Consider the following 24038-nt stretch of genomic DNA (forward strand, 5'->3'; position numbering starts at 1 on the left):
GCGCAAGTTGGGGAATTTTATAACCTGGCACGCATCCTCGTCATGACCAGTTTCATTGGTTTGGTCACCAGTTCGCCCGGCATACAGCTAGGTCCTCCAGTTACCCCAGATCCCTGAAAAACCTCAGGGATGCCTGTTTTTGTTTTTTTAATTTACGTCTCTTCCACAGCAGAAGTAAACTTGCGTGGCACTGAACCTTGGCACATGTCCAGGTGCATAGGTTCTTGCGCGTGCACATATCTTGGCAATGCCCCAGAATGCCCATGCCCTGTCCACACCATGCCCTTTAGTTTTTTTTTGTCCGAGGAGAGATGTGCGCACATTGACACATGCGCACACATCCACCCCCCCCCTTTATAAAATTGGGTGGACACGCGCTCATGCTGGATGTACACCCATCTCTCTATTTTGGCGTGTGCATCTCTATTGAAAATTCACCCCATGCGCGTATTTTCCCTTTCACGTTCATGTTAAACTGCGCAAATAAGGAGTGGGGTTTAGGGGCATTCTGGGGTGGAGCCAAGAGGAACACACATAAGTTTCTATTTTATAAGAGATTTATGTAAATACATTAGGCAACATTCACACAACTTATTCATACTTGCTAATTATCTGGCGCAATTTGTATCAGACTCGTCTGTTTGCTATTGTTGGGTGGGAGTTCTGGGTGAACTGGGGGGAGCTCAGGGTGAAGAACTAGGAGGGTCTCGATGACCTGGAGGAGGACTGGGTGAACTGGTGGAGGTACTGACAAACTGGTCATTTGAATTATATGCGCATGTTTTAAAATATACCGGTTTCCACATACAAATCGGGGTTTTATGTGAGAAAGTACAATTTTTTCATGCATAAAATATACACATGTATATTTATAAAATACGCAGAAAAAGTACATGCTTCCAATCCATTGCTGATATTTGTGCGTGCAAGCCCACCTTCGAGAGTGAGCTATGCTCTAGTGGGGCCATGAAAGATAGTAAGTCTCTTCGGGGCTGGTATCTCAAGCTAGCTCTCTCAAATCTTTCTCTTTCCCAGGGCTTGGATTCTATTTTTATGGGGTGGGGAGGGGAGGGGGGTCTCTTTCACGGCCCTGAGTGCTAAGAGTGGCTTGGATGTACCTTTCTCTCTTCACCCCTGGGGAGTGGTGTCTCTCTTTTTCAATGTGTGTGCAGTCTCTTGCTAGAAAAAACAAACCAAAAAACGAAAAACCACACTGGAGTCATTGTGTTAGTGTCCAAATTAAAAGTCTTCACTGATGGGAAAATCTCATTTGCAGAATGGCAGCAATAACAAAAGTCCTCTGCATCACAAGGTCTCTCTTTGTTTCTTACAGTCTTTCTCCTCTATCTGTGCATGAATCTCTGAACCAGGGCCAGGGAAACTTCCACCCTCCAAGTCTTGGACAAGTGGACAGGGCTTCCTTTAGCTGGATGGAAAACCCCTTTACATGCCGATAAAAATTATGACAGTCTTTGACCCAGAGAGTAAGATTCTCTCTCGCTCTCCCTCCCCAGGGGGTGAAGGTGCTGGATGGGTGTCCTCAGTGATCTTTGTTTTGGTCAGACTCACAGTTCGGTGATCTTCTGTTACTTCCCTGGTTCTTTCAGACTCTTTCTGGATCCCAGATGGGAGGGATCCCTTGGAAACAGGCAGCTCGCCCTGCTCCGAGGCAAGCAGGAAGGGGCAGCCAAAAGTCTTCCTCCTGGATCTCAAACTCAAGTCCTTTTCCCTTCCAATAAAACGTAACACCGGAGTTCCTCTGTGCAGCGGGTCCCCACCTCCTCCGTCCTTGTTGAGGGTTATGCATGGGCAGGTCTTCCCTAACCTGAGCAGCCCCAGTCACAGGGGTCCCCCCATGCCCTGAGCCCAGGTGATACCCAGGGTCTCACAAGGCTCCTACCAAAAAGATTGGTCAAAACCCGAAAAATAACCCGGATGGAAAATCTCAACCAGCCAGAAAGTGGACTGGAAAAGGAATATCCTCTCGACCCTGATCAGGATCCACAGGCAGGGTGTGCCTGGCACCTCTGATTGGGCTTGAAAACCAACACAGAAAATCTCCTCACCACTTCCTAACTGCAATCAAATCATAAGGGACTGTCCATAGATTCTCTGGAGAGAGCTGCTGAAAAACATCTTTCAGAGGGAAGCCCATGCCAGCACCCTCAAAGAGAGAGGCCACATTTGAATGGAAACCTCCCCATTCACTAACCTATACTGCTCTTAGCTAGCTAAGAAGACACCCAGGTCTTAATGGTAATAAAAACCAGGTGTCTATTACATGTGTAACCAGACATACGTATAGTTTAGAATCTATGCAGAACCCAGACTGTTCACCCAATCAGTTTTTGGCTATAGTTTTATTCTGACTTACACCTGATAAAATTTTATATCATGACTGCAAGTACACATGTATCATTTAAAAAGCATCCTACCGCATGTGTGTGGAGAGAGAGAGAGAGAGAGAGAAAGACTTTTAAAAAGACAATCTGACACTCTATGCATCTCCCACTGTAAGAGGGGCACTTTCAACTCAGGGTGGGGGGTTTTTTTTGGGGGGGGGGGCAGTGTTATAAGGGTCTACAGACCCTTGCACCCTAGGCAGACCAAGGTAACACTGACCCCCCAAACCCACCCTTTCAAAGTTCCCCTCTTAAGTGGTAGATATATATATATATATATATATATAGTGTCACATTTTCTCTCTCTCTCTGGCCCAAATATGCAGGTAACATGGCTCGCATCGCCATTGCCATATTCAGCCTTGAAAATTTGGGGGTTACGCGTGCAATTCTTGGCCCCACCATGGAACGCCCATGCCCTGCTCCTTTTCTGCCTCCTTATTCTTGACGCGCGTACTTCCTGGCTTCTTAAAATTTGCTCGTGCAGTGCCAATATGTGTGTGTATGGGGCCATTTCTGTGCGAGCAACGCTTTAAAAATCTACCTTTACGTTTTTCATTTATGGATATAGGATTATCCCAATCGATTAAAATTTCTTCATTCTATACATTTCCATTAGGTTTGCGATATCACTATTTCTCTGATATTGTAATGTTATAAGGATCTATACATTAAAACCTGTGCAAAAAGGTTTTTAGCTTGCAAGTCATTAAAAGTTAATGTACAGGCTATGCAAAATTATTTTGAATTGTATTTGACAGATAAAGAAAGCCCAGATTAATTCTGAATCCTATCTTGGCCTACAGAAGCAGGAGGTATAGGCTTACCAAACATCTTATTATTCTACTGAAACACAGAAACATAGAACATGATGGGAAATAAAAACCATATGGCCAATCTAGTCTGCCCATCCATACCTTATGCTCAGCTGATGTGTATGTTTCATTGTTTATATACCACTATCCTGCTGTTAAGGACCTCTATGTTCATCTATTATTACTGTGTTAACCTTTATTCCATACTGCACTGCTGTTATCCCTTTCCCAGTTCCCACTCCCTGTTATAATGTATTTTCCATTCTGCAGTTCAAATGTAAACCGGTGTGATGTGTCGACTAATACTGGTATATAAAAGATTTTAAATAAGTAGATAAAGTGTTATTAATTGTTGGTGTGACCCTTATGCACAAGATCATTGGATAGGGATATAAGCACAGATAACACACTGTATAGCATTGGCAGAATATATTTTTGATCAACAATGAAATCCAGAAAAAAGGTAAAAAATATTAGAATATTCCATCACAAAACCGAAGCGACCTAATTAGAGTCACCTGAATGTATAAAGTGATGTGTTATTTTTGAAGCAGAGGATGCGAAACATGGATCCATGCTGGGAGTCAGCAATTCACAGCTAAGTGACTTATTATGCAACTAAAAAAACCTAAAATATTACAAGTGGACAGAATAGATCTATGATTATAATGTGGGAGACCAGGCACTTAAGCACTGTCTTGGTCTTGTATATGACAGTCCTAAGATATATTGTAGCCCACTGCATTTTATGTAAACATACATAAGATAATTTGGGTTGAAATGTATTTTGTGAAGCATATATTTGTGTACATTACAAGGAACAAAGGAAGGAGAGAACTGAGCATCCATTTATTTCTACTCCTAATGCAATGCAGCTATCTCCTTTTTATATTTCATACATATCATTGTCTGTGCTAAATTTTATTTGGGACATAGATAAATAAAGTGTGGGGTGCATCTGAAGAAAGAATAGGTTTATTCCTTTGCAACTAGGAAAAAACTGAAATTGTCTAACCAAGTATCTCTATTTCAATATTTTCAGATTAGACATTTTGCCACCAAGGAAGGTAAGGAAAGGAATTTTATATGGCAACATTTAGGATTTGAGAGATTATTTGGGACCATGGTACTTCAATTCAAAGGAGTCTAATGGCTTAAAGGGAGCTTATAAAGTCCATGTTTCTGAAATTCAAAAAACTCAGGTCTTCATGCGACTCTCTCATTTCTTATTTGCGATATCAAACCGTACCATCTGATGATGACTGGTGCTCAGATGGGCACCTACGTGGACATGAGAGACATTACCCTCATTTGTGAGCATCAGGTTGAGTATCACACCCTCTCTTGTGGGCTCCTTTATCATTTGTTTGCTCTTGGAGCTCTGCTTATAAAGGTCTCAAAAAGAGGAACACAGGGAAGAATATCTGGTGAAACTGAGGGAGATGAAGAAAGAAATCAGGAAAGCCAAAGGACAAGCTGAATAAAGGATTGTCAAAGTGGTAAAGCGAGGTGACAAAATATTTTTCAGATATATCAAAGAAAGAAGGAAAGCCCATAGTGGTATAGTGATACTGAAAGGTGATGAGAAGCAATGTGTGGAGAATGATGAAGAAATGGCAGAAATATTAAACAAATACTTCAGTTTGGTGTCCACTAAAGAAGACCCTGGAGGAGGACCATTGCTGTTTGACAGGATTGTGGATGGGAGTGGAGTAGATGCAACTCCGTTTTCAGAAGAGAATGTTTGGAAAGAACTAGGAAACCTGAAAGAGGTCAAGGCTATAGAGCTGGATGAGGTACACATCCTAAGATACTGAGGTAGCTCAGAGATATGCTGATGGGTCCACAGAAAGACCTGTTCAATATATCCCTGGAAAAGGGAGTGGTGCTATGTGACTGGAGAAGAGCAGTTGTGGTCCCGCTTCACAAGAGTGGTAGCAGAGAGGAGGCTGGAAACTACAGGCAGATTAGCCTCACCTTGGTGATGGGAAAATTAATGGAGACTCTGTTAAATGAAAGGAAAGTGAACTGACCCGAAGCAGCATGGATTAACCTGGGGAAGGTCCTGCCAGACAAATCTAATTTTTTTTTTTTTTTGAATGGGTGATAAGAGAACTGGATCAAGGAAGAGCGCTTGATGCGATTTACATGGATTTCAGCAAAGGTTTCTCTAAACAGCAATCCCCTGTGGCAGAGACCTTCTCCTGCTGTCATGGCTGAGGCTGGTGGGGTGCTAAAAGTTGTTCTGTTGCAAAGCCTCTAGATGGAACCTGAGAGAGGTGTTCGATGCACTCTTTCTTATTTGGACTCCTGCACAGGAATGGGGTCCAGAAACAACCCAGCAAAGTAGCAGGGAGAAATTTAGGATAACTGTCCTGAGAGAGGATGCTATCTGGAGTACCCTGGAAATAAACAGCTGCTGATGAACAAATTTATCAAGTTTATTTTTACCAAAAAGAAAAGAATTAGAAGTAATCTTACAGTAAACAATACAAATATTCAAAGCTCTTTAGCATGTATCTTTGGAATAATACTTCAGAAAAAGACTTTTGTTAACTGCAGACAATTAGTCAGAAATTAGAAATTGTAAATACTTTCCAAATTTTTCTTTGATGGTATCAGTGCATAAAAAATATTAACAATTCTATTCTCTTGTTTCCAGGAACCTTCGGCTGGATTCAACTCAAAGTCAGACAAGTATTATTTGTATTCTTTTGTGTGTTGGTCTTCATTTTACTCAGGTTAACTTTCAGATATGTATCATAAGAAATTAAATATTTGTGGTTACTTTTTCTCTTTTTCCAGGCTCTTCTAAAAACCAAGAGTCCCTCTCATGGTAATGAACCTTTTTGTCTTTTGTGTTTACTGTCCACTTTCAGTGCTGTCTGACCCTTTGTGTTACTTTCCTATTGCGCTCAATTAGATTCTGCAAGTTTGCTAGTCTAGCCAGACCTAAGCTGTGATTTTCTTTTGCAGGTATGCACACACTTATCTGGGATCCCTGGATTAGCCACTGTTGGAACCAGGGTGCTGGGCTTGATGGACCCTTGGTCTGACCCACTATGGCAATTTCTTATGTTCTTAAACCAGCAGCTCCATTTGATCTCTTGTAATTGTGGGCAGAAGCAGCTCTTCTCTGCTTCAAACAGTTGATACACCGGGGGAGAGCCAGTACCCAAACAAAAGAACAGCATGCTGTCTCTGCTTAGCTCTGCTCTTGCAGAAGCCCAGGTAACTTTTTTTTTTTCAAAATAATTTTTTTAACCTATTTACATTTCGATACGGTCATGCATAGGAGATCCATGAATAAAATGAGAAGCTTAAATGTGGACGCCAAGATGGTGGAGTGGACTACTAATTGGCTGACTGACAAGAAATGGTAAATGGAACCCGTTCTGATGAGACAACAGTGTCAAGTGGAGTGCATCAAGGATTAGTTTTGGGACCAGTTCTGTTTAATATCTTCTTGAGTGATATTGCGGAGGGGTTAGAAGGAAATGTTTGCCTTTTTTGCAGATGATACTAAGATCTGCAACAGAGTTGGCGGCCTGAGGGAGTAGAGAGAATGAAAAGTGATTTAAGAAAAATTGAAGAGTGGTCGAAGATTTGACACCTAAAATTCAATGCTAAGAAGTGCAGAGTCATGCACCTGAGGTGCAGAAATCCAAAAGAGCTGTATGTGATGCGGGTGTGAAAGACGATCATGCACACACCAGGACAGCAATCTTGGGGTGATTGTGTCTGGTGATCTGAAGGTGGCAAAGCAATATGACAAGTTGGTAGCTAAAGCCAGAAAGATGCTGGGCTGCATAGAGAAAGGTATAACTAGCAGGAAAAGGGAAGTGATAATGCCCTTGTACATCTTTAAAAATGGCGCGGGCCATCCAGTGCTCCTACCATGTGACAGGGGGCGGCCAATGGCACGGATACCCTGTTACATGGTAAGGGCAAAGGGTCATCGGCGCCATTTTTATTAGTGGCAGCCGACTGCCCGAGAGTGGGAGATTGCTCCCGGGACCACCACTGGACCACCAGGTAATTTAAAATGTTTGGGGGAGGGGAAGCTAAGGGAGCTGTTTTGAAGTGTTGGGGTGGGTTTTTTGTTTATCGGCTCGGGCGCAGCTGATAAAAAAAACACGATCGGGCTGCACGAAAAAAAATTCACAATGTGAATCGGAACCGGAACCGATTCCGGTTCCGATTCACATCTCTAAAAGATACCTGATTGTCTGTTTGAACAAGGATGGTTTTGTTGGCCAATTGATCTCTGAAAGCCCTTAGAGCATTCAGGATTGCCCTTAGCTCTTGGAAATTTATCTGATGAATTTTTCCTGAAAAGACCAAAAGCCATAAGTGTTTAACCCCTAATATGTGAGTTCCCCAGCTCATGTTGGATACGCCCCATAGTTAAGACAATTGTGGGGAAGAATTTGAAAGGGAATTACTTTTGTAAAATTTGATTAGATCATCCACCAGGACGAGATCTTGAGTAGCGTGGAGTTGCTGTGATCTTAGGGTTTACTGGACTTTCTCATGCGGAGATGTGCCAAAGGTGTTACATGTACTATTGATGCCATAGACCCAACATGTTCAATATGTCTGATGCTATCTGCTGATTCTTCTTTATTTCTTCTTCTGCGGACATCAAGGTGACTATATTTTCTTGTAGAAAAAAGGCTTTTGCTTAAATCTTATCTAGCAGGGCTCCTATGAACTTCAATTGAGGTGAAGGGCTCAGGTGGGATGTGGGATAATTTATGACGAAGCCTAGCAATTCCAGCATCTGAGTGGTTTTACACATTTATTCATTCATACCTTCCTGAGACGTGCTCTTGACTAATAAATTGCCCAGATACAGAAGCCCATGCATCCTCTGTATGCATAGGTGCTGCTAGACATTTTGTTAATACTTGTGCGAATGCAAGGCTGAAAACAGTATTGGAAGTTCTGCTTTTCTATTACGAATCTGAAATACTTCCTGTGATTTCTCTCTAAGTGGCTGTACACATCCTTCAAATCTGGGGAACACAGCCAGTCTTGAAACACACAAACAAAGAAATGACGGCAGAAGAAGACCCAAACGGCCCATCCAGTCTGCCCAGCAAGCTACGCACTTTATCCATTTTTTTTTCCCTTTTTCTCTCTCCCACCTTTTGCTATTGGCTTCCAGTACCCTCCAGCCCTAATTCCCCTCCACCAATTTAGAGAGCAGCGCCGTATCTGCATCCAAGTGACATCCAGATCAATTAGGGGTAGCAACCGCTGTAACAAGCAGGCCACACCCTTGCCCCATACTCTTACCCACCCCTGTTTTTATTTTTTTGTTTGTTTTTTTATTTTTTTTTTAATTGTTTTGGAGATAGCAGCCCTTCCGCTCCGTGAAGGTGGAACACTAACTACTGGCCACTGGCATCCCGCTCCGTGAATGCCTCTGTGGCTACTGCCGCTCCGTGCAGTGTTTGAATGCCTCTGTGGCTACTGCCGCTCCGTGCTGTGTTTTGCTGCCTCCACTTTATTCACGCCCTCTAGACTTGATGGATCCACAGTGTTTATCCCACGCCCCTTTGAAGTCGTTCACAGTTTTAGACTTCACCACTTCCTCCGGAAGGGCATTCCAGGCATCCACCACCCTTTCCGTGAAGAAACACTTCCTGACATTGGTTCTTAGTCTTCCTTCCTGGAGCCTCAGCTCGTGACCTCTGGTTCTGCTGATTTTTTTCCGACGGAAAAGGTTTGTCGTTGTCTTTGGATCATTAAAGTTTTTCAAGTATCTGAAAGTCTGAATCATATCACCCCTGCTCCTCCTTTCTTCCAGGGAGTACATATTTAGATTCTTCAATCTCTCCTCGTATGTCCTCCGATGAAGACCCTCCACCTTCCTGGTCACCCTTCTCTGTACCGCTTCCATCTTGTCCTTGTCTCTTTGTAGATACGGTCTCCAGAACTGAACACAGTACTCCAGATGAGGCCTCACCAAGGACCTGTACAAGGGGATAATCACTTCCCTTTTCTTACTCGATATTCCTCTCTCTATGCATCCCAGCATTCTTCTGGCTTTTGCTATCACCTTGTCGCATTGTTTCGCAGACTTCATATCATTAGACACTATCACCCCAAGGTCTCTCTCCTGCTCCGTGCACATCAGCCTTTCCCCCCCATCGAATACAGTTCATTCGGATTTCCACTCCCCATATGCATGACTTTGCACTTCTTGGCATTGAATCTCAGCTGCCATATCTTCGACCACTTTTCCAGTTTCCTTAAATCCCGTCTCATTCTCTCCACTCCTTCCGGCGTGTCCACTCTGTTGCAGATCTTAGTGTCATCCGCAAAAAGACAAACCTTACCTTCTATCCCGTCCGCAATGTCGCTCACAAAAATATTGAACAGGACCGGTCCCAACACCGATCCTTGTGGTACACCACTATGCTTTTGAAGAAGGGAATTGGGTTGCCCAGGGAAACCATTCTGAATGTTTTTTTTCTTTTTTTTTTTACTAAATATTTATCCAAGGTACTTAAGTCTAGGACAGGATGGAGTCCTTCCATTTTCTAAATTCTTGGAATAAAATCCCACCCTCTTTCCCCTGGTGGGCTCAACTTCTTTAATCTCCAAGAAAGAGGACAGCTCCTTTAGCAATGTTTCCTGATGGTGACAGGTATAGAAAAAACATCTAAAAATAGGGCCCCATACAAAAAGAGATGACAATTGTGAGGAAACTTACCATAAAGCAACATAACTGACTGGTCCCATGGAAAATGTGAACCTGAGAAGGGCTCCATGTAATGGCTGTGAAGCAGGATAATCTTGCACATACTCAGAAGAGCTATTGAAAATTTTAGAAGCTGTGAAGTCATGCTGCTGTCCAGGGTTCTATCTGATGACATCCACAGCTGTGAGAACTTACATTCTACTTAATCTCAGAGAGCTGTTGTACCCTCAGTCTGGCTATCAGGTTTCCTATCTCCCTTTAGGTGCTATGAACACCACCATTGCTATTCTGAACAGGTGTTTCATAGTACAGCCCTAAATCTATACTCTTCTTATTTAAGCATGGGAACCTGATATTGAACTACTACCTAGCCAGGTAAGTCACATTTATCCAGCTAAGTGGCAATGGCTGAATATCCATATATGTTCAGATGCCACCACTTAGCTGGATAACCAAACTCATCTCCACAACAAACAGAGCTTTCTCTCTTGCAGACCCCTCCCTCTGGAACTCCATGCCTCCCGATCTACGCACTGAAACCTCCACACCCAAATTAAAAAAAAAAACTTAAAACCTGGCTATTCCTACAAGCTTTTCCGTCTGTCTCTACCCCACCTCAATAACCAAATGTTAAACATTTGCTGTATAATTGCTGAATAACTGCTAACAATTGCTCTTGTCCATCCTGCGATACCAAATCCTTCATATTGAATAGCTGCTGTATACACCCAAACCCTGAATTTGACATAATTCTGTATAATGGCTGTATAATTTGATGCATAACCCTGTATAACTGCTGATCAACAACTGCTAACTGTTCATCCTGCAATATCTAATCTCTCACCTTGAGTAACTGCTGTATTCACTTGAACCCTGCCTAGACATAATCCTGTCATTCTTCCTTAACCTTAATGCGAGAGACATCTCCGTTGGTATCTCCCTCCTGATCGTTTTCCCTATGACCCCCCCCCCCCCCGTCAGCCTCTCCTTCCCTCATTTTACCCCCTCCCCACCCCCCGTATTTTCCTCTTCTCCCATTACCCTGTTACCCTCTTTTCCTTTTACCATAAACTTGTACATAGTTATCTTATATATTATTTTGCTATTACTAGTAATCTATTTATGTTCTCCTGTAAAACAATTCTTGTTAATTGTTCCTTGTAAAGGCCTTGCCAAAATGATAGTTATGCTATCACAGTTATAAGTTATTTGTAAACCGATACGATGTGCAAACGGCTGTCGGTACATAAAAGTTCCAAATAAACAAACAAACAAATAAACAAATACATAATTCACTTATCTGGCTAAATAGTTAGCTGGCTAAGTTATGAGCAGGCAGTGGGTGAACCAGGGCGGTGCTACTTATTTGGGTAACTTAGGCCTGGATTTATCAAAATGTACTAAATATCGCATGCGATAGGAAAAGGAGTGCATGTTTAGTAGTTTTAAGGAGAGGAAGTGAGAGAGAGAGAGACTAGCCATAACGCCCGCATAGCAGACAGGTATTTATATCTCTATGAGAGGCCCACCTAGTAACTCTAAGCGAGGTTTAGGTATTAGTGTAGGGGTTAAGGGCCACTTTGACATTCAAAGTGAGACGTACGAACAGAACACTGCTCTCTTGTGAAGATTTTATGACCTTCGGAGTGAGGAAACTCACCCAAAAATGAGATTTGTGCAATGTTCCCTCAACCTAGCTTGATAGACTCTCTACCTGGGTAACATCAAGCTAGGTTGAGGGAACATTGCACAAATCTCATAAATACCTATCTAGTGTGAGGGCATTATGGCTAGGCTCACTCGCACTCTTCCCCCCCCCCCCCCCCCACCCCGCGTGGCCCTGATAGCTAGGCTGGCTCTCCAGGAGATTAAAACGGCATATGCAAAAACATCGCAATACACGCTAAAGCCCTAACGCACAGCTTTACTCACATGAAAAAGGTGTAATTAAAATTTGCGTTAAAGCCATGTGATATGGCTTTGCAAAACTGTGAGCCCAGTCCACTTGGCCAAAAATCCCTCCCCTTTTTCTCATTTGCATTGCACCATGCATTATGGTGCTTTCGCACGCGTTAATGGTGTTTTTGCATGCTTTAAAGGTGTTTTTTGCATGCGAAAACACCTTAACGCATGCGAAAACGCCATATAGCACTATGATAAATGACCCCCTTAGCCGGATAAATAGCAATATTCATACTTATCTAATTAATCAGGTAAGTTAGACCTGGCATAGAGCAGGTCTAACTTACCTGGATAAGTCTTATCCAGCTAACTTACATAAATGACTACCTTTGAATACTGAGGCCATTATTTCTAATAGCAGCAATCCTAGGGGGTTCGATATTCAAAAAAGGACAGCTCCTAAATAGAAGAGGCATCTATTTTCAGCCAAATTTAAGACCCTAAGTTTTCAGCTGAAAATTCACATAAATTTAGATTCCTAAAACTTAGACATTATAGCTCATCCAGATTATATTTTAGGATTTATCACTTGCATAGAAGCTCTTATAAATTTTATAGTTGTCCAGTGGCTTATTTTTCTGTGTCATGTGTAACTGGGGCTATTTGTCTTGTCTTGTCATAGCTACATTCTATCTTTTATACATTTTTTTCTAAAAAGACATTTTGAAAAATTGCTAAATTATACATGTTGGAATCATTCTGCTTTCTTTTGAGATATTTTCATAAGGAAAACACACAGAAAATGGAAAATTTTGTTTGCAGAGCTGTCATATCACACCATCTTGCATAAAGTGCAAAACATAAGCCAAAAACCAATTTCCTCTGCCTTCTACCAAAGCTTAAACCTCATTTATATATTTGTGATGGTCAAATTGCACCAGAAACACCCCTTTTTAATTGACATTAATTTTAATGTAGATTTCCTCTTAAGGTTACTGAGAGAATCGGTAGTTGGAAAAGCCCTTTATTTAATAATGCCCAAAGGGCTTTTCCAACTACCGATTCTCTTTGTTTCTACTGCTATACAGCCAACTGGATCGGCTTCCGCTTTGCTTCTTGGGTCCATCCCTTAAGGTTACTGGACATTTTTGGAACTCATGTAAACAATGGTGCAAAAATGCTACAACTATGCAATCTCAAAATACTGCAAGTTTAGTGTAAGGCACACATTTGTAGTAAGGCAAGAATTGGTGCAAACAAAGCTGTGCAAGATAAAAGATGTGGTAAGCGTACTGTGGGAGTTTTGCCCAATTCTCAGAACTGCCCCTCAAAGTGACACACTGCACCTATTAAACATTAAGAAACAAACTTCCACTGTACTGTATTTAAAACTATGGCCAGGCTCTAAATGAAGCTTTTATAAATCTTAGAGATCCATAAACAGTAAACTGTTACATGTAACTGTTACATGTAACTGCTTTTCTGCACCATTGTTCAAATTGTAAAGTTTATTGCACCCCTGTTTCTTGTGAACCAGCATGATGGGACTACTGTCTTGAATGTTGGTATATAAAAAAACTTAAATAAATAAATAAATAAATAAACTGGTAAGCCAACAAGCCAATTCACTAGCTGGATAACTTGTCTGGAATATTCAGTGGAGCACTGCTAAAAATACCCAGATAAAGTCCAGATTAGCCGGATATCTTTATCTGGTTAACTCTAGGACTATTCGCCAGCATGAACAAACTTAACCAAATAAGTTATCTGGCTAAATTAACTCTGCTTGGATCACCCCAAAACACCTCCAAGTTTTCAGGACAAGATTTATCCAACTAACTATTCAGCCAAATAACCTGGAGATGGTCAGAGCATGGGAATTTTGAAAGCTGCAATCTGTCTTGCTAAATCCTGAACTTAGCTGGACAAACCATTTTAATATTTTATTTATATAACATTTCTTATAAACCATTTTTCCAACCCATAAAGGGGAGATGAAGGCTGTGTATAAGAAACATGTACATAATATACCAGGGTTCGAGTCCTGCTGTTGCTCCTTGTGACCTTGGGCACGTCACTTTACCCTCCATTGCCTCAGATACAAACTTAGGCTTGGATTTATCAAAATGCGGTAAGTATCGCATGCGATAGCAAAAGCGGCGTGGTTTATGCAAATATTCATGTTATCGCAATTTGCGGTAGTTACCTATGCGAAGAGCTAAGTTAGTGCAAATTGCGATAACATTATCAGACTTTGTGATAGGAGCCAAACCTGTTGTATTTCCCACATATAACCACTGGGGGGGGGGGGGGGGGGAGAGAGAGAGAGAGAGAGAGAGAGAGAAAGAGAAAGAGACTGGCCATAATGTCATCTCCCTAGATGAGTATTTGTATCCCTATGGTAGTCCTACCTAGTAACTCGAGGTGAGGGTTAGGTATCAGTGTAGGGGGTTAGGGGCCCCTTTGACATTCAATGTTAGATGTACAAACAGAACAGTGGTCTCTTGTGAACATTTGATGACCCTTGGATGAGATATGGGCAATGTTCTCTCAACCTAGCTTTGAGGGTCATCAAATGTTCACAAGAGACCAATAAAATATTTCAAGACAGCAAACATGAAACACCACCCAATAATTAAAACTTAAGGATAAAAAAATCCCCTGGCCTCCATACTGTTACCTTGAGATTGTCATAGTTGCGGGGGGAGGCATTGTTACCTCTCTCTCTCTCTCTCTCTCTCACAGACTCACACACACAAACGCGCTCCTCTTCTCTCCCTGTATCACATACTTGATTACATTTATTTACATTCCTTGTTGGCCTAATGAATGAGCTGTGGCTATCTTAGTCCTTTTGTGAAAGTGTAAAGTATCCTTTTAGTTCTCTTTAAAGGCCTGAATGAAATTTACACTAACACACGCCCATATGCCATTTCCAAAGCAATGTGATGGCTGAGTGACTGTGGGAGACAGATAGAAATTGGAGAAAGAGGAGAGCTGCAGGGGTGGGCGGGTCGAGGGGAAGGTGAGGCAGCAGTGTGGCACTGCAGGAGGATAAAGGCAGTATGTGTAGCAGCAGCATCACAGACAGGCACAGGCTTTTGAAGCAGGAACTTTATTTTGGAGAGCTCACTAGCTCAGCTCAACTCAGGCTACCGGTGAGGACTCAGAGATGACCCGATGAGATGTCTCCCGCAGTCTTTGGCCGCAGCCACGTTTTGCAAGGTGGACGGGCAGGCAGAAGCCGGGCCTTGTAGTCCCCGGAGACTGGAGACTCACTGAGCCATCAAGGAAAGCAAGGGAGTAGGTTCAAGTAAGTGAGGGGAAAACAAGTTGAAAGAGGAGAAGATGGGAAATGCTTTTCTGTGAAAGCAAGGCAACACACATTTTTCCTCTCTCTTTTCTGTGGCTGAACGAGCCACCAAAAAAAGAGAAGAGCACACAGTTGATTGATGCTATGCTGCCAATTGGCTACTGGTTTGAGAAAGACACAGCCTTGATTAATCGGGTTTTACAGTGTCCGGTTACTGTTGCAACTGGACACTGTACAAGAGGCTATAAAACCAGGCTGTCCAGGTCAAAACAGGGTAGTTGGTTACCCTAGTATGCACTGACTTTTGCCCTAATGTGCTTGGTGAGGATCATTTGTCTGGTATATCTTGCTGATTTATGGAAAATTAAACTCAAATGATTTATTCATCTGTATCAGTTACACCAGTAAAGGATTTATTTTGAAAACCAACAGCCTGCATGGATGTGAGTTATTTTTAATGGAAGGTGTTGGAAGACCTCTCAAAATCCTAGGGGCCTTGAAAGGTTTACCTCCCCCACTACCTCCCACCCAGGAGATCCTGGGAGGATGGGTCACAACTTTGCCCCAGCACTCTCAAGTGAGCTCCCGTATCAGATTTGCTTGTGGAACATGGGCTACATAAATGTAAGCAAAAGCTTAAAGCCTTTGCTCAAGTTTAGTACATGCCGATATGTGGCCAGCTCTGGCTGCTACTTTGTTGTGCACACTCTTTCTTAGCATGTATTGCCCTATTCAAAGTATACTGCATCTGCCAATTCTTGTGCCCCTAATGCACTACTCTATACTTATGTAACTCACTGGCTCATTCATCAAAATGCGTTATGGCATTAATGCCAAAACGCATGTATTAATAATGCTAGCAAATGGCACAAATGCAAATTTTTGGAAGGGATGGGATTTTTCCTGGTGCTAAGCTGTGTGATATGCCTGAAATGGCCATAACGTAATTCCTGATACATTTTTAGAATTCCATTTTGGCCATTTCTGGGCTTGGAGACAGAGAGAGACAGAGAGAGAGAAAACCTCTGGGGAGGGTCTCCCAGTGTGCAACTATTTATATCTCTATAGGAGGTGAGGTGCTTGGTGGTGCTTCAGGGTTTAGGGGCCAGATTCTCATGTAGAGTGAGATGTACGAACAGCACAGTACACCTCGGTGAAGATTTGACATCATTTGGAGTGAGGAAAGTCTCACAGAGATGAGATTTCTACAATGTTCTCTCGAGAGAGACAAAGTGACTTATGAAAGAGAACATTGTAGAAATCTCAAGAAGACAGCCCCTCCAGATCACCAAAGTTGCTATGGAAGACGACATACAATTCAAGGTCCAGGAGACTGTAGATTCCCAAAGAATCCGAAACCAGCTGCAGTATCTTACCTCCTGGAAGAACTATGGACCCAAGCTGAATTTGTGGGAGCCAGCCACCAAACCTGCAAGCCCCCCAACTCATATCTGAATTCCACAGGAGGCACCCCAGGAAACCCAAGCCTATAAAAGGGGGAAAGAGACTTGGTGGGGGTACTGTTATGTAGCTCAAAGGACGCTCCAGTAAGTCACCGAACTCTCCCTTGCTCTATGCTGCCAGAGGCCTACCATTGTGGCAGCAGCCCACCGTCACCAAACGCCGCTGACCATCACTGACACCACCATCACAGCCAGGCCGCTGCCTTCTTATAGGCACGTGCGTGCTTAATATGCATGCAATGGCGGGAATCCCGGAGCAGGTGCCTCCTGATGATGTCAGCTCCCTGGCCTATATAAGCTAAAGCCCCGCAGACGTTCCTTGCCTCAGCAACAGGTCTCTTGATTTGCAATACGCATTGCATGCGTGTTCCTGGTTCCTGTTCTCCTGTGTTCTGAATCCAGCCTAGTCTTCCAGCCTTGCCTCAACCAGCCTTGTTTTCTCCAGCCTCCCTTGTCCTATCCACTTTGTCCAGTGTCTCTAGTGTTCTTTGTCCACCTTTGGCTTGACTCTCCAGATCTTGACCCTTAATTGGACCTGACTACAATTACCTGCTGCCTGGAACCCTTGCCTGGATCTGCCCATGACTGCCTGCCTCCTGGAGCTGACTACTCTTTTAATCCACCTGCTCCAACCTTGGCCTGTCTCTGACTCTGTTAGTCTGCTGCTTACCCTAATCCTGGTGTGTCTTTGGACTCTAGTTATCTTCACCACCCTAGGGACCCACCTAAGCCATGCCGGCTGCCAAAACCCAAAGGCTCAACCTCCAGGGAGGCGTAGGCCTCATGGGTTCACCCTTGAGGCTGTGTCAACTATGCCACAGCACAAAGGGCTCACACACCCGCTACCCTTCACAGATGGGCTACAGATTGCCAGTAGCAGATCTGAAATTCCATATTTCAGTTCCTTAAGAACTCCTGGGTGAATATCATCAGGTCCCAGGATTTGCTACTCTTAACTTGCAATTTGCTCTTGTACCTCTTCCAAATTCCAAATGATTTGATTTAGTTACTCTGAAACATCACCTACAAAGAATGGTTCAGACATGGGTATCTCCCCACCATCTTCCTTAGTAAAGAATTCATTTAGTTTTCCTTATCCTGCTTAAGTACCACTTTTTCCCTTCTCCCCAGTTATCTAATGGCCCAACTGACTCCCTTGCAGGTTTCTTGTTTTTAATTCACTTGAAAGATTTATATTTACTTTTGCTATTTTGGCATGGCTCTCCACAGATTCTCATTTGTCCTGCTTTATTAATGTTTTTTTTTATCTAACTTGGCAATGCTTATGTGCCTTTCTATTTTCCTCATTAGGTCCTGCTTTTCATTTTTTAAAAGATGCCTTTTTGGCTTTGATGGCCTCCTTCACACAAAAACATTTTCCCATGCTGGCAGACACTGAAACATGTACTTTTAAACATTCTCCATGTCTCATACACATATTTAATCCTTGTAACTGATCCTTTTAATTTCCTTCTAAAAGGACCAGAGCTATAACCCCCTTATACAGCCTGGCAGTAATCGGGCATACCCACTCCCGCCTGTGAGGGGAGAAGGCAGAGCTCACTTGAGCTCAGCATCTAACGCATTCCCAAGTTATGGCTGGGCAGAGATGGCACTTGGTAAGGGCCATTCAACCAGTGCTTTGCTTCCAGGTTTGCTAGCCATGCAGCCATAAGCATGTGACATCACACTAGGCCTCTGCTCCTACTGGGCCTAGCACTCCCTTAAGAATCTTTTGTGGAATTGCTATAACAGATAGGGAGATTCACACATAAGGTATTATTTCTCTCAAGGGTTTGTTTGAATTGTATTTATTTAAAATTTTTCTTGACTGCCTATCTTCATTTCTAGGTGGTTCGCAAAGGAAAACATACATAATCATGAAAAGCAGTCATACATAAAATTATAAAAGAAAAAAAAAAACATTGCATCTAAAAGTCAACCTCAGTAATATTTAGCAATTATCCACATTAATTCTGGTCTCACTGCCCATCAATCTCTATTTTCTCCTCCAATTCTTCTAAACCACCATATAGGATAGTGCCAAAGGATAGAAACCCATCCAGACACCCTAAAGTAAACTTGCTCAAAAAAGAAGGCTTTAACAGCTTTCCAAAATTTTGATAAGGAGAGCTCAGTCTTTACAATATTTGGCAAAGAGTTCCAAATAGTTGGCCCTTGAATATAGAAAGAACGTTCTCTAAATTCATCTAGATGAATCTCTTTGAACGATGGAATACAAAGCAAATTTTTATGTTCTGAATGTAATGACCTTACTGGTTGATATAATTAAAAAATGGCAGAGCAAGATCCTGTATTCTCTTACATATGAGCATCACCACTTTGAATTTAACATGTCAAATTACAGGACGCCAATATAACTTCGCCAAGTGGGAAACATGCTCTTGAAGAGGTGTCCCAGCGTGCAGCTGCATTTTGTATGAACTGCATAACACAGATTGTAGATTTAGACAAACCCAGATATAAGGAATTATAATAATCCAGAGTGGAGATTATCAGGGAATGCATAACAGTTTTTAGATCATCTTCCCTTAAACAAGGGCAAAATCTTCTTAGAATGTGCAGTTTATAGAAGATACCCTTAACTACCTTCGCAATTTGTGGTTTCATTGTTAATTTGGTGTCAAGAACTCCTCCTAAATTTCGGATCTTTGAGACAATAGGCACTGAGATGTCACCAACTAGCATGCCCAATTCAGGCATGGTCCGAATGAGCTTGAAGCCCAAAGGAGCAGGAAGAAAATGTTATGAAAAACTCCAAGAAACAAAGATAAGGTAGAATGAAAGGAACTGGCAGTCCAAAGCTTGCCAAATTATAAGAAAGATGGTGCATTGTTAGCAAAATGATAAGCAAGAGAAAATCACTGCTGAATACCAAGCAGAGATGGCCCCAAGAAACAAAACGGAAGCCGATCCAATATGGCTAGCAGCGATACACACAAAGAAAAGGATTGGTAAAAATGGACTTTATTGGATCTTGCCCGACTCTGGCCGAGTTTCGCTCTTCTACGAGCTGCTTCAGGGGCTATTGTAAACAAGTATAAAACACACATACATAAATATGTGTAAAATCAAATTAGACATAAAATACATAAATAAATAAAAAATTAAACCATAAAAACATACATACATATAAATTACATAAATGTTCCAAATATAATATAAAATTATGTGTGTGCACAAATGTCTATAAAAATATAAAACATCACATGTATGTGTGTGAATACATCAGAATGGTAAATATGAGAGGAGGGGATGAGAGACCACATGTTTGTATAAACAACTTGAAGTGGATAGATTTCGCTTCATGAAATAGATTGGTGTTATAACACCAATCCGTTTCATGAAGCGAAATCTATCCACTTCAAGTTGTTTATACAAACATGTGGTCTCTCATCCCCTCCTCTCATATTTACCATTCTGATGTATTCACACACATACATGTGATGTTTTATATTTTTACAGACATTTGTGCACACACATAATTTTATATTATATTTGGAACATTTATGTAATTTATATGTATGTATGTTTTTATGGTTTAATTTTTTATTTATTTATATAATTTTATGTCTAATTTGATTTTACACATATTTATGTATGTGTGTTTTATACTTGTTTACAATAGCCCCTGAAGCAGCTAGTAGAAGAGCGAAACTCGGCCAGAGTTGGGCAAGATCCAATAAAGTCCATTTTTACCGATCCTTTTCTTCGTGTTTATCGCTGTTTACCAAGAAGAGATGAAATCCATTAGTAACGTAAATTTGCTGCACTGCCATAATAGGACAAACTTTTATTTCCAACATTGCTCAAGTATCAGCATTATTACAGTTTCCTAATCTATTCCACTCAAGGCTATCAATGGTTTATTTTGCCTTCTTTTGCTCATTTACTATATTCTTCTTTCTTTTTAATTAAAAAAAAAAATTCTATCTATTGTAATATTGCAGTCGTAATGTTTTTGGAATATTGAAAGATATGTGACCAGTTTACGCCATTCCCTATTTTCATAATATTGCACCCCAAGATGTTTTAGCTATTTAGGTTGCCTTTAAAGTCAGGGTGGGTCTAACCCAGTTTTCTAGTGATTTCACTGGCTAATTTTAAAAGGAATGTGTGTGCATCCAATAAACACATGTATTGGCACATCAGCAGAGATTTTTACAGGCAGATTTTAAAATCGTTGCTAATGCAAAAATGGCCCAATAAACACATTATGTAGGCCATGTGCAAATTTTAAGAAGCAGAGAAGTACACGCGTACATACATGTGCTCACGTCAAGAATAAGGAAGAGGAAATAAGGAATAAGGAAGTCTTACAGTGTATCCCTGAATTTTGCAAAGGCTGATCATGGCATGTTACCCATGTAACTTTACTGCTGGTCCTGAGGAGGAGCAAGTCTGGAGATTTTGATCCGAGGGAGGGAGGCGCAGAGAGAGAGAGAGAGAGAGAATACACCTCTGTAAGAGAGTCAATATGACAATCTATATATCTCCCACTGTAGGAGGGGCACTTTCAACTCAGGTGGGTTTTTTTGGGGGGTGGTGTTACAAGACCCTTGCGTACTAGGCAGATCAACGTAACACCCCCCCCCCCCTCCCAAAACCCACCCTGAGTTGAAAGTTCCCATCCTACAGTGGAAGATATATAGAGTATCATATTGTCTGTCTGTCTCTCTCTCTCTCTCTCAAGTGTTCAGGACCCCTCTGGCTCAAAATCTCCAGACTTGCTCATTCGCGGTTACACGTGTAAGTCTGGGAACACCCATTCCCCGCCCCTTTTCTGCCTCCTTATACTTGGCACAAGCACATCCCGGCTTCCTAAAATTTGCATTGCTCGCTCACGGCCCACATTACATATGAATGGGGCTGTTTTTGTGCGAGCAACGCTTTTAAAATCTACCTGAAATGTTGTAGCTGCTCAGATTCTACTCTGATCTGGAACAGAGGCAGAAGAGCTTTCAATAATGTCAAACAACTCTTCCTCTGTAATCCTGAAAGAGCAATAAGAAATTCATCAGGAGTTTCTTTATCTGTCCCCACTGACAATTGAATTATTTAAAAAATAAATGCCATTATCTCATAAAAAGGAATAGGTAAAGTAAGAGATGATTTTAATTTTTGCATTAACCCACAGAGTCTTCATTACACTATAAATAAGTCGCAGAAAAAGTGGTATTTCTTCACTTTTCTCTTACCCATTCATGACAGGGAAATTAATACACTTTTTCCTGCAATCTTTCTTTAAAGCTACAGTGTATATATGTGTCAGATAGGAACCCTACTAACAGTTCAGAACCAAATTCCCAGCTTTTCTTTCTCCAATGTTCCCATGTCTGAGTTTGCAAAATGCTGAAACAGATTTTCCGAAGTTCAGCCACACTAAAGGCTCCAGAAAATGCAGCTCATAGTAATGCACATGAATATATGAAAAAAAAAAAAGACTAATAAAGAAAAAAACTTTTGTTATCTTGTTACACAATCTACAGTACCCATTCTACAGGAAACCTCCTTTATATCCAATCTCAAATTACAAACTGGAGGTATATCCTCCAAAATTATTTTTGCATAGCACAACATTCTGCTATGTGCTAAAAAATGAAAAAACATTAATGCGCCAATGGCACTGCCATTTATTAGACATTCCTGCAGCCGAGTGAAGAAAAATTAACCTTTACCCTAAGGTCCACCCATGGGCAATTCAAACTGTAAGCATTATCTATATCAGGAATAGCCAACTCTGGTCCTCAAGAGCCACAAACAGGTTGTCCACAATGAACACACATGAGAGAGATTTTCATACACTGCCTCCACTGCATGCAAATATATATCAGGCATATTCATTATGGATATCCTGAAAAACAGGCCTATTTGTGATTCTTGAGGCTTGCATTTCGCCATCCCTGATCTATATGAATTTTCACCATAATGGTCAACTATGGGACTCTTTATCCCTAGATATGTGCATAAGAATATTATAAGGATCATATATTAGAATTGAATGTCCTAAGGATTACCTATGGGAATATATTTCTGAAGGAATCTAGACAGTAATGTTTACCTTTTAGCAGCTGACCATATATATTTGATAATCTAGGTGTGTATGAAGTCATATTTACAATAAAGCCACTACTTCCAATCCCTGTAGTTTCTTTTCTTCATTATCCCAAATTCATTTTCCTCATAAATACAGAGATTTCTTACCGTACGGCTGCGTCTTCTATTACCGGATGTTTCCATCTCCACCCCCTCCCCCAAAAAGCCTTCATAAGAGAGAAGTGACACCTACCTGACCCGGTGACATAAACTCCTGATTGTTGTCATTCATTCCCATATACATGTTCTCCCCATCAAACTGCAAGAAGGAAAATACATTATTTACTAATTCTACTTAACATTTCTACAGCGCTGCACGATATATGAATTGAATACAATGCATTTCAAAAATATTAATATCTACTCGTATGAAGAACAGTTAGTTAAACAAGCTTCACTACGCATGGAGATTACGTCAGGTGCTCATGGCAAGTGGAGGCATCAACAAATCACTGTTCCTGTTAATAAGGATAAAATATCAGGCACTCCAGTGCTAATCAATTAATTTATTAACATACCAAGAAAGCCCCGATAAAGATTTTTCAGAATCCAAACCTCAGCTATTTTGGTATGTTAACACTTTAAAATTTAGATGGAGTACTGGAGTATGTAGCTTTTTGTCTTTAAGGAAAATTTATAATATGACATGTGCTCTGATAATGCATCCCACTCCCACACTTGAAGCAGCATTATTGTGTTTTGCTACAAGCGAAACATTTGGAAAGCAATTATCTAATATGTTTAAATTCATAGGTTACTTTTTTCTTTTCTATACCCAGCAGCTTCTTCCTGTTCCTTTGAGTGTCTAACTGAATTGGAAGCAGGCTCTATTGAGTCAACAGTACCAATACTCTTCTCAGGGCTTTTGCTTCCCTCCTAGTTTTTAAAATCTCTCTCTATCCTTCCCATCTAGCCCAGTATTCACAGTACCCAACCAAGGGCTGCAAATCACAATGACACAACAGGTGTCGCTGTTGCCCAGGACTGTGACTGCTACCTCTGCAGCATCCTCAGGCCTAACTAGCTGGAGGAGCAGGAATAAAACTTTGAATTCCTGCTTGGCAGATTACCTAGTTCTATTGATGGAAGAAATGCAGAAGCACATACATGTGAGGCTGATCAGCTTCCATGTCACCAGATATCCCCACACTATTATCAGTCTATTATTGAAAATATTCAACTACAAACAGCAGGACTAACCAGATTCTCGAAGGTATCTTGTGAGTTATCCATCTAAGTGGCTTCTGAATATCAACCTCACACACTTTGGGACTGCACAGTTTATAAACTACTATTTATTTCTGCTCCAAAAGT

At 41.4% G+C, this 24038-nt stretch overlaps 1 protein-coding gene across 6 annotated transcripts in view; it reads right to left on the reverse strand.

Moving 5' to 3' along the window:
- Positions 1-24038, reverse strand: part of TOX2 (TOX high mobility group box family member 2) — a 725581-nt gene that overhangs the window by 442824 nt on the left and 258719 nt on the right. For all 6 annotated transcript variants that reach the window (XM_029612512.1, XM_029612516.1, XM_029612518.1 and 3 more), the window contains exon 2: positions 22918-22983. In XM_029612512.1, coding sequence (XP_029468372.1) covers positions 22918-22983 — 66 coding nt within the window. The remainder of the gene's footprint in view (positions 1-22917; positions 22984-24038) is intronic.

The sequence above is a fragment of the Rhinatrema bivittatum genome, chromosome 8 (assembly GCF_901001135.1).
Source record: "Rhinatrema bivittatum chromosome 8, aRhiBiv1.1, whole genome shotgun sequence".
NCBI lineage: Eukaryota > Metazoa > Chordata > Amphibia > Gymnophiona > Rhinatrematidae > Rhinatrema > Rhinatrema bivittatum.